General features: G+C 40.8%; 1 protein-coding gene across 11 annotated transcripts in view; it reads right to left on the bottom strand.

Annotated features, from left to right (window-relative positions):
• Positions 1 to 12,365, bottom strand: part of adgrl3.1 (adhesion G protein-coupled receptor L3.1) — a 135,726-nt gene that overhangs the window by 5,670 nt on the left and 117,691 nt on the right. For 2 of the 11 annotated variants that reach the window (XM_034203300.1, XM_034203301.1), the window contains exons 18-24: positions 11,173 to 11,239; positions 9,999 to 10,090; positions 7,127 to 7,295; positions 5,379 to 5,558; positions 4,756 to 4,849; positions 1,086 to 1,214; positions 380 to 397 (exon numbers count right to left, since the gene is read on the bottom strand). In XM_034203300.1, the coding sequence (XP_034059191.1) occupies positions 380 to 397; positions 1,086 to 1,214; positions 4,756 to 4,849; positions 5,379 to 5,558; positions 7,127 to 7,295; positions 9,999 to 10,090; positions 11,173 to 11,239 (749 nt within the window). The remainder of the gene's footprint in view (positions 1 to 379; positions 398 to 1,085; positions 1,215 to 4,755; positions 4,850 to 5,378; positions 5,559 to 7,126; positions 7,296 to 9,998; positions 10,091 to 11,172; positions 11,240 to 12,365) is intronic. The other 9 variants (XM_034203303.1, XM_034203305.1, XM_034203307.1 and 6 more) reach the window with 9 other exon arrangements.

Raw genomic sequence — 12,365 nt, 5'->3', positions numbered from 1 at the left:
TTAAAGGAACCCCAAAAGTTTGTTCTTTTCTCACTACAGCCAGCACTATAGCAATACATTAAAAAGAGTTGGGGATTTAAACTAAAATATGCACATCTGATCTCTAACACTACATATAATCAATAATAATGCTCGTTTGTTTTACTTCTATACATAAAATGCTTTCAAGAAAATAGCATTTCTGGGAAAGGAGTCCAAAAATGTGTGAGAAATCAAATCAGAAAACCGTATAACACGGATTGACTAATTATTTGGGCGAGGAAAGTAGCAAACAAAACTATAATTTGGGTGAAGATTGAACCGGAGAGTTTAAAAACCAAGGAAAGAGAGAATAAACTCATATGTTACTGAAGAAGTTGAGTATTAATTTAGCCCATACTTGTGTCTCGGTACGGTGCTAATGGACAGCATGAGGGAGAAGAGAGAAAACAGAAAGTCTGAGTTCAGTAATTGGAGGCTTGATGGAAAACATCTTACAAAGAAACCATCTCTGATACTCAATATCAAAGTCTGTTTTCCTGGCTTTGTCGTTAACTGGCTGTTACCATATGGTTCATTATTTGTTTAACACAGAGAAAACATAAAAACACAACTTACATTTAAAACATAGTTTGAATACAGCAGACGTGCACTAAGACAAGCACTAAAAGTCCCAACTGACACGTACAAAGTCAAGCACATGCTGTAGAACATAGAAAATCAATACAAAAAGTACGAATATTTCATGGCTCCCAAGTAGCTTATAAAAGATACAGTGTAGTTTGCAACACATAGTGTGCATGTACTGTATATCATACAACAAATCAGCATGTGAACTTGTTGACTTTTTACATAAATCATAGACAGAATTTCATCTCCACATTTATGTGCTGGGAAAAGTGCCCAGTGGGGGTCCTTTGTGAAAGATTATTGCAGTGCGATTGATTGCCTCACTTGGGAGCCATAACAAGGCCAGATCATGTGCATCACAAAGTGTATCACAGTAGCAAACGGCTTCAAATGAAATTACCATGCAACATCAATTAAAACATACTGAAAAAATAACTTTGAATGTTGTATGTTTATAATATAAACATCAAGCACACCTTGGGTGTTGTACATGCCCACGGCGGGGTTGTTATAGACTGCCGAGTCCCCCAGGAGAGTGTTATAAGGATGGTTAGTACCATGGGGACGAAGGAGAGCATTAGTTATAAGATGATTAGCCATGGCTCCTGGTACAGGCAGATAGAGAGAGAGAGAGAGAGGAAGAGCAACAGCCAAGTCAAGAGAGAAAAAGAGAGAAGCAATCGAGGGTAAAAAAGGGAAAGCGGAGAGAGAGGGAGGTTGAAGAGCATGTAGACGGTACAGAGTGCAGGTAAGCGAGAAGGAAAAGGAGGAAGGGAGAGTAAGATGGAAAGTGAGTGTGTGGGAGAAGGAGGGAGAGAAGAGGACAAGTAAATCAAACAGGCAAATAGTTTGAGGGGAAAGCCAAGAAAAAGCTTGACAAGTAATTCTTGCAGCCACTGCATACAGGCTGAGGGAGGGGACACGAAGGAGAGACAAAGGGAGAGCATGGCTTGGAGAAGTCTGTGTTGCAGTTCAATACGCTAGAGCAGAGCCGCATGACTACAGGATAGCAAACGGACAAGGGGCCACAAACAAAGTGCATTTTCTTTCCTAGGTGGGAGATAAGTTGGAGGCGACAGTTCCTTTACATTCATTCTCATGGTCTATTTCCCTCTCTATCAAACATATCGAAAAACATGGTAAGAGTGGAAAAAACGTTAACAGTTTATAATGCTAATAGGCACAATGTGTGGTGTCTAGCCTAAATGAATCCAAATCAAATATTAGGTTACCATAGTTTATTTGATATTTGTATAACTTTACTACTATTTCGGAAATAGTGGCTGGCCAGCAGCCTTGACTTGGCAGAAACAATAGAGCTATATATATTAAGGTATAGGGCTGTGCAATTAATCGTATTTTAATCGCGATTACGATTATGGCTTGCGATGATTATGAAAACAGCATAATTGACAAAATACGATTATTTTGCTGGGTGCGCTTCGCCCCACCCTAAAAGCCCACTCGGCCACGTGGGAGTGACATGTGTTGTGAGTGTTCAGTGCGAGCGAAGATGTCAGAACAAGAGCAGCAACTCGTTAAAAAGAAGGGTCAAACTATTTCCACTATTTGCAAGTACTTTGGCTTTCAGGAGTCCGACGTGGAGCAAAATAAAGTACAGTGCAGGATTTGTTACCAGGTTGTGTTGGCACCACACGCTAACACAACCAATCTCTTTAATCATCTGAAATACAACCACAAAGTGCAATACGACCGGGCAGTAATACAACAAAAAGCAGATGCCGATCGACTTCATCCACAACATCATCACAGTCATCGATTCAGGACGCATTGTACAGAGCAACGGCCTACGCGACGAGCTCGCAGAGACACAGAGATATTACAGGTGCCATTACATTTCACATCGCTAAAGATATGTGCCCAGTTAGCACTGTTAGCAACCAGGGCTTTAAGCAACTTGTCAACACGTTGGACAAGCGTTACGCGATGCCGTCTCGGTATTATTTCAGCAGGTCTGCGCTGCCTGCACTATATGACAAATGCCGTGGGGAAGTTGAGAGAGATGTGGCTTTAGCTGACTACTTTGCTACCACAACAGACCTATGGTCTAGCCCAGGGGTGCCCAACCAGTCGATCGCGAGATGTGTCTAAAAATAGAACAACAATATTCTGTTTTATCATTAATGTCCTGTAACATAATCTTCCTGTGCCAGAATAATGCACTTGAACGCATCAAAGCTTTGTGATTGGCCGGCGTCACCCCATGTGTCGGGGCGTGGCTGAGGGTCTTCAGTACAGGTGCCAATATCGTCACCTGCCTGAGCTCATCTCTGAAACTAGACCATGTAAACAGGCTGGTGTTTCTTGCAAAAAATCTTTAAGAGATGACATGAGCAGCCCTACCAGCATTTGCCATGGTGGCCTAAACATTTTTATTTGGTCTTAAATTGTAGTTCAACATTTATTTCCTGTTACTTCTGGACCATGACGGTTGGCCAGCCTTCAACGTTTAACTGAGTGGAATATGTTGAATATGTTTTACCAAAATGTTGGCTATATGTTAAGGAGTTTTCAGTAGGTTGTGACAGTGCACTGCATCATATTTGATTTAATTTATTTTGGTCTAATTTATTTTTATTTATCATATTAATAATATATGTTTAGTATGGTTTTGGAAGTGCGCTCCAACATATTTGTTGATCTTGTTTATTGGTAAAATATTATTTGTTTTAAAGTTCAATAAATGGTCAATGAATAATCGTCAAAATAATCGTGATATCAATTATTGACCCAAATAATCGTGATTATGATTTTTGCCATAATCGCACAGCCCTATTAAGGTATAAACTATAAACCTTCAAAATAGATTTTTAATCATAGAGGACAATATACATTAATCCTTACTGACATAATATAAATCAAGGTGAATATATAAGTGTGACCAAAGGGCTAGTTCGCATCCATTATCATAACGACTAAAAAGAAACAAAAGTAATAATATATTTGACATAAATATGTCTGCCAACTTCAAGGTTAAAAAGAACACATTCCTTTTCCATTATACTTTCTCCTGATTTCAACAAGTCAATCTCTAGCTATCAGAATATTCAATTTAATCCTCCCATTCCTTATTCACTAAGCCTCAGTACATAGTCATTTGAAATCTACTTGCTAAGTAGCTCTCTGCACCATACTTTAAAGTGTGAGCGAAGGAAGGGGGCGGGGGTGTCTTAAGCCCTGCCTCGCTAAGTGTGTGATAATTCAGGCACTGACACACACCGTGTCTGCTTTAGCATCAATCTGTCATGCTAACAGCTTATTAGTGGCCCGAAGGAAGCGAGGGCCACACCTCAACTTAGAGACTAACAAATGGCAGTGTATGTGTGTACGTCCCAAGAGTGTGTATCAAACATTTCTAGCCATTTGTGTGTCAATGTCCTCATTACCCTAGCCCTCAGACATAGAATCCATTCTCACAGTGACTTTCTCGGGATGGACAGGAAAGACAGCTACCAATACAGTGGAAATCCAGCAAACTATCCTAATTAACATTTAAAAGCTTAGACACAGTAGCCTTCATATAATGAGATAAACTTGTATTACACTTTAAAACTTTGCTCTACTTTACCGAACATTCAAAGTAATGTCTCACAGTACATTTTAGAATCAGTAGCTTCGCCTGAAGTGACACACTACTACATTCTGGTTATAATAAAGCATTAATTTAATGCAACTCTGCATAATGTACAGTACATTAATAAAGGAACCACTGGTGTTCAGCTCTAGACTTCCACACATACTTTAACTTAAAGGATTTATGCCCCACAAATGATTCAAAAATAGACTGTCCTCAGACAAAAAGGTATAGAAGCTTCTGTAGAACAGTAAACTCTGTAAATCTAAAATGGGACAACAGACTGGTTGATGTTTCAGTTTTGACAACAGTCTACTCCCAACTCTCCCTCCTGTAAAGTCATCCTTTGAAGTAGCAAAACAAAAGTATTAAGTGATATTTACACTCTACTCATCTAATCTACCTCTCTACAAAAACACAGTTTCTTTTAAGAAGTTTGGACTCCTACCTCTTTACTAAATGACAGCGTATGCTGCCAGAGCCTCCCACTATTAATAAAATAGATATGGTGACAGTGATGAGGATGCAAATGCTAGGTATCCCGTGGTTACCTCTGTTGAGCGTGGCGGAGCTGTTGATGTCTCCAGTGATGAAGGAAGACTCCTGTTTCCTCACAGTGTCATTCCACATCCGCCTGATACGACTCTATACACAGGAGAAAGGAGCGCAAAAGAGGGAGAGAGGAAAAGGAGGTAGAGAAGGTATGGATAAAGACACATAGGAGTAGCAATAATGAAAGGGAGAAGGAGTAAAAGGAAGGAAGAGGACGGAAGACGTAACAACGAAAGATGGAAACAAATGTGGTAAGAGAAAAGTGATATAAGGAGGAATGGTGTGCAAAAGGAGGGCAAATTAGTGCAGGAGAGGCAATAAAGGAAAAAGCAAAGTTGCGGCCAGCAAGAGGGAAAACAGGTGGGGAGAAATAATCACCCGTCAATTATATTTATTCTCATTTACCTTTGTGTCAGCATCAACATTCAAAAGGTGTCGGGGTTTGGGCTATCTCACTTTCCACATTTTTATAGTATTCTAACTTAATCACAATTTCAGAAGGTTCCCATTAAAAAGTGTTTTTGTTTAAATTGCCTATAATAAAATTGAGACTCTGTGCCGAATGTAGTTGTGAAAGTGATCAGCGATAACCCTAAACCCTCATGGCGTGTTCCTGCCTCACCTGAGAGTCTGCTGTGCTGTATCGTCCAGGTGTGCAGGCAGGTAAGCTCACCTGTGAGCCTGTGGAGTAGCGGCCGGGGGTCCTTGAGGTGGTGGTCTTGCTGGAGGAGGAGATTGACGTCTCCACGCTCTTGCCGCTGCAGCAGTGAGTGCGCAGACATTTGCCGTACTCTTTTCGTACCTGGGCAGGGGGAGGCAGAGTGACTTACACACTGACATACTATGCACATACATTACATAAAATAGAAAGCACCTATGGAGGAGGAATTGACTGATGTCCCACTTAACTGCCGTATATTGAAGCATATTTTCAAGATGACACACCAGGAAAGAAACAGACGCTTAACTTGATGTAGTGTCCCTGTTAACTTATTGTACTCAAATTCCTTGTGCAAACACTTACTCCATACAAATTTAGACATTAACAGATTAACTTCATAAACTTTCCCCCCCATAAACATCCACCCAAAATGTTAACACTGCCACTTTTGAAATGGACATATTCCTGAGGGAGATATATGATGCAATTGCACACACAGAACATTTGCATTTAGATCCCAATCAAGTTAGAACAAATAAGACTGTAATTGCTTTTTAACAAGCTTGTTGGACTGGCAGACGTGTATTGCCACATGCTCTGTTTGAACAGCTGTGTGGTGAGCAGAGCAGCTCCATGCATCTTGGGAGAAACCATGTTGGGCCGCAGCCAAAGAAAACCTCAGCACTGTTCTGAGGACATCTCTCAGGATACCTGATCCCATGGCCTTACACATACTTAAGTAAATTGTAAATTGCACACACACACACACACACACACACACACACACACACACACACACACACACACACACACACACACACACACACACACACACACACACACACACACACACACACACACACACACACACACACACACACACACACACACACACACACACACACACACACACACACACACACACACACACACACACACACACACACACACACACACACACACACACACACACACACACACACACACACACACACACACACACACACACACACACACACACACACACACACACACTGGTTGTAAACTTAAAAATAAAAACTCTGCGGGACTGCAGCCAGACAAGAGTATTAAGCATTTGATGATTTTTCTCTCCATATCCTACTCCTCTGTTGGGCTCCCAGTTTGTGAGAGACTCTGTAAAAATATCCCAGGTTGTGTAGGCTTTACCTGGAAGCCACATTTAAAGCAGGCATTTTAAAACTTGATATAAATGTGCCTTTAACCCTCTGGGCAAAACAAACCCAAAATATACACTCTATAAAGGAGGTAATCTTTTGAAGATAAGGAGGATTGAAAAGGGGGGGCTGGGGAATTATTTCATGAAATCATTGGAGAGTATCTGTAACCACATCCACTTAGACATCAAAATAGACTTAAATGTCCTCTATGTATGTCCAAATGTAAAACAAATGTGAGCAAAATATTATCAAAGTATGAAACCCTGCAGGCCTGATGATAACAACGTTGTTTTCTGCTGGAGTAAGACAGAAACTACACCGTTTGTTACCTGCCACAAGGAGGTAGTCGGTGAGAAAAAAAAATGAGAGAATTGAGAAGCCAGCAGGGGTTACTAAATGACCAATCAAACCTGTCAAAGCTCTGTGGATATTTTTGGTGTTCCTGTTGATCAATGCTATGTGCCTGTCTGTCTATTTCTGTACAACTTTGTCTCAGTTTGTCTCGCTCACCTTCTTCTGCAGTATGCAGTGAAAGATGAAGATGAACATGCCCTGCAGAGAGTTGAAGATGGTGAAAAGGTAGGCCATGATGACGGTGCTCTCATTGATGTACATCAGGCCGAAAGCCCAGGTCAGGCCCAGCAGACAAAGCAGGGCGATGGCCCCAATCACCCAAGACCTGGAAGCAAAGGGGAGTAATTGAGAGTTAGAAATGCTCTAAAAGTTAAAATGTCACTCAATGTCATACATTCTTGACATGACCACTTATTCCGTTAAATGTAAAGTATACATTACAGGTTTTATTATAAGAAAGATAACATAATTGGCTTGTCTATTTCCTGGATCAGTAAAAAGCTGTTCAGCCAAGTTTAATACACGTGGGATCATGAGGCAGGAGAAAGGGGTTAGAGAGGGTTCGTTCGGCGTCCCAACACTGTTGGAGTGGGATGGAGAAAACAATGGGAGGTTTTGCCAAAAAATAATTACACTCTAACGAAAAGGGTGGGAGAATAGAGAGAACGTGGATTTGCTCATTTCGATAACGTCTCATGAGAGGAAGGGAGATTGTATGCTAGCTGACGTCAGCAACAAGTACCAAGAAGGTCAAGCACACAGGACTTTGTCCAAGTTACATCCAAACTCCATCACTTAAAGTGCATGGCAGAGGGTAACATATGTTTTAAATAGCGGAAGTGGTTACTGAAGTCTTTAAGTCCAATTGTAACTATAATAATTTAATGGAATTAATTTTAATAAAGGTTTAAGGCTATAAACCTACGTTTTATATAAAGGGTAAGCAGAAGTGAGTCATAAGGCCCACATTTCAGAGGAATGCGGCTGTGTTGAAACTTGTCTATGCACTGTACGTCCTCATCCGAGCCTTGTGGGTGGCTCCACTGGGCAGTAAGTAGAGGGACATTACAGCCATTATAAATGACTTTTCCCACTAAAGGTCACACTTTCTGGTCTGCCACAGCTGCGATGATGGCTGTTAATCTGATTGGCTGACTTGACAGTGATCACCTCTAATGCGAGGGACGGAGACAAAGAAAGGTAGAAAGAGAGAGAGAGAAAAAAGGTTGAGATATTAGAAGAGTTAGCAGGAAGGAAGAGAGAAAGAGGAGGAGAGTAAGTGAGTGAGTGAGACTAAGGTGATTGATTCGATGTTGCCCTCTGTGGCACCATTCAGGCGAGACAGAACCTCCAATAAAGCTCGTCTGACGACCCCCTTCAATAAAGGGTACACTCATCCCTCACTTTTCCATCCCTTCATTCCACCTCTTCCTCCAGGGCTCCCCAGAGTCGTGGTTTCTCTCTCAGCTCTGTTTCCCCTCGTTCACATCTCACCATTATAATATTTCAATAGCACGTTAGCACAGGTCTATAGGTCATAGGAGCTCACAAATCACACATCAACATGTAATCCATTTTACAAGGCAGGTTAATGGTTAATTTAGGGGTATGGATAGACAAGGCAGGTTCTACAGACAAATAATAAACGACAAGCAAACCAATCAAAATGTCTCTCAGAAGACGAGAGGCATCCTGATTGGAGAGTGGCCTTACCAGAGCCAATCCAAAACAAAGACAACTCATGACGGCTTGGAGTTAGAGACAAAGAAAACAAAAGAAAGAAAACAATAAGACAAAAAGGCATGATGATGATGATTAACAAGTAAATGAACCACAAAAAGACATGACCAATGAAGTGAAATATATTCAAATCCATTCAGCTTTTAGTGTGCTCGAAAAGGCGGTGGAAAGTTATTAAAAAGGGAAACAAGATCCAAAAGTATCATATTCTAAATCGTTCTTTGATTTTCATTTTTCATCAGGCTTTTTGATTACGCTCCTCTGAACGGCACAGAAGCAAGTATCAGCTGGTTTCGCTTTATTTCTGAAACGCTTCCCACTTGAAGTCCTACTTAAAACTGCTGCATGAAAGATACATTGACAGTCATATTTAAATGATAAATCAAATGAGTATGCCATTTTGTGATTCACATTATACATTCTGAGCTGTGCCTCAGTTAGGCATTGAGCTCAGAGCCATGGAACATTGTTTGAATTAGATTGAGGTTTTTGTCTTGAGCTGTACTGGAATGAGGAATAACACAATCCTGATTAGTTTGCTTTGTAGACAGAGCTTCAGTGTGCAGTGGAAATGAAGTCATATTTTAACATCCTCTAAGGGTGAAATGAGTAATGACATGACTGGGAATAATAATATGATCTATTTAATGAGAAGCATCTTAAAACAATGTATGCCAAAAGAGTGCTTCATGTTGCTTTTTATAAGAAATTGGTAGACATTTGGGAAATATACTTAGTGGCTACATTGCTGAGTGTTTCATGAGAAGATAGATCAAGTCTCTTAGGTAAATAGGAAGTTGTAACAACATCTAAAGCTTACTATTAAGACATTATATCTTGTTTGTTTGATCCATTGAAATAAAAAGTGTAAAAACAATAATCTGCTTTTTTTTACATTAGGTCGAGGGCAAGACAATTTATCTCCCATCTAAGAAATAGTTGGCTCATAATCCCCTGTAAATCCTCTGCTTGTTGTTTTTGTTTGGATAAAACAAACAAGATAATATGTGTTCATTAGAGCGTAAGAGGTGCTGGGAGGAAAATTGTATTATCTTCTGACAGAGTTTGACTCTCTGTTTCACGTCTTTATGCTAAACTAAGCTAACCAGTTGTTAAATCCTAGCCATCGTCAGATTAAACTCTGGCAGAGAAATCAAATAACTGGATTTCCCAAAATGTTGAATTATCCCTTTTACTAAATACACACACAAATGCATACAATCACATCCGCTCATCAAACCCAGGCCTGCTGGTGTGATGGCAGGACTGTATGCATACATGAACTTACTTGATGTTGTCCAGACATCCAGAGTCGGGTTTGAGAATGGCCGTATGATGGAACATCTTGTAAAGAGCGATGCCGAGGAAGATTACATTCAGCTGAAACACACAGACATGCATACAAGTTAATATTCGGCAACAACAGGCCTAATTAAAGACACAATGTCACTGCAACAATTCACTCTCACACAGTGTATAATATTTCATTTTTTCTTCCAGCAGTAATTGGCTTGGGGACAAAGTATCAGCACATAATCAACAGCTCTTTATGTGCTGAAAACACAGCAGTTTAAGCATCAGGGAATATACAGCCAGTCATTATAACCACCAAGGATCATTGTTACAATAGATATCCAATTCTCATAGATGCTATTGGTCTGCTAATGCATAGATAGGCTGGTTGAATAATGACTGTAGCGCCTAGTCTCCAAGGCTTTATATGTTACAATGGGCTTGGAGTCATAACAGAGCAGTCCCACCTGCACAGCTCCCTCTTACAGTTAGTTCAGTGATAGCCTGCCTGACATTTCTAAAATGAGAACAGAGCATCAGTGTACATGCTGACATTCACCTAATTGGGAACATGTCCCATTGCTTTCATTCTCTCTTTCCAGAACACTGATATTTGTATTTCTTTTTCTGTCTTTGTGTCTGGCCAGTTATGTCTCTGTTTACTCATTCAAGGTTCAAGGACTGTTCCCTCTCCCCAGGAGTAACTGACCGATAAAGCATAATTCATTGACATTTCTCCGTGAAAGGACTAGGGAAGTTGTCCAACTGAGTTCCCCTTTTTGCTGTGTTATGAGCTGTTTTGTAATAAAGTAGCTAGGCCAGGAGAAAGTACAGGGCTTGGATCATTAAATAAATGCTTAAGAGCAACATAACTTTGTTGAGTCCTTATCGTAATCTGCAGTTCGTTCTCTACGTCCTTCTGAAGATTTCCAGCTTGTTGGAATGTGTGCCCACTTGAGAGTTAATCCATGAGTGGGAAATTATTAAATTGACATAAAGTTTCTTACGCTTTTACTTCCGCCGCAGAGGAGCTCTGGCAAACCTTGTAAGTGTAAAGAAGATTAACGTAAACCTTAATTGAACCCGTCGTTTCTGCACTAACATTTGGCACTCATGTACATGTAGTGCCATGACAAGTGTGTGTAAGCATGCATGTATGTGCATCTCACCATAATGATGAGCGTAGCAGGGCCTATAAAGCTCCAGATAAAGTATGTGTCCAATCGCAGCCAGCACCTAAAGAGACGGAGATAGACAGAGACAGAGAGTGAGAAAGACGAACAAGGGATAGAAAGAGATAGAGAGATACAAAGAGGGAGACACAGCGAGAGAGAGAGACATCATGCATGAGAAACAGAGGGAAGAAGAACAGGAGAAGAGAGATGCATTGGGATTAAAAACATGCTCCAGTGTCAAGATGGATGTAGGCTAGCAAGGATTTACCATCAGAGAACAGGACATACATCATAGTTACAAACACACACACACACACACACACACACACACACACACACACACACACACACACACACACACACACACACACACACACACACACACACACACACACACACACACACACACACACACACACACACACACACACACACACACACACACAAAGATGGAAGAAAATAGTAAATTACATGACATACAGTATATCAAATGCACCATGATGAGAGAAATAAAGGAATTGGGGGGCGATACAAAAGTGAAAAAGATGAAGAACAGTGAGAAAAGTGTGTCAGGATGAAGGATACACGCTATAAACATACTTCCATCATACAGTACATCACACACAGAGAGGGAGACAGCGAGGTATGAGCACCTGTGATTAATTCACCTTCACTTCCCCCTTAGGGCACAGATATCTGACACGGCCACATCCTGTGGTCGCAAAAAATATGACATGACTGTGTTCATTTGAATACTGAGTTATGGATGCAGCCCTCATATCAGGCTATTTATGGGGTGTGGGAATGGCTGTGGTGAAGTTAAAGGAGAGAACACACATACACACAGACACGAGACATGCATGAGCACATATACACACACACATCAATTGCTGACACCAAGGTTAGCATTGGTAGTAAAATATAGACTGCTATATGCTAAATTATACTACCCCAAACATCTTCACTCGTCAATTGCAGCTAACAGGGGCGGGGGGGAATATGTCCCAGAGTGCCCTCCACTGAGGTCAGACCCAACGGGTTGCAGAGAAGGGTACAGAGAAAAACCGCTGGAGCAAAATGGCCGACTGATTCATGACCAGCTGCTTTTGAATTATTAATCTTTCAATTTCCACCACATTAGAGAGCCCTCCATTATGGGTCCCTGACTGTGTCACTGTATCCTCCAT

This window comes from Gymnodraco acuticeps, unplaced genomic scaffold, assembly GCF_902827175.1.
Source record: "Gymnodraco acuticeps unplaced genomic scaffold, fGymAcu1.1, whole genome shotgun sequence".
NCBI classification, from domain to species: Eukaryota; Metazoa; Chordata; class Actinopteri; order Perciformes; family Bathydraconidae; genus Gymnodraco; species Gymnodraco acuticeps.
Note: the sequence above shows the minus strand (reverse complement) of the source record. Positions and strands in the feature narration are given on the sequence as shown.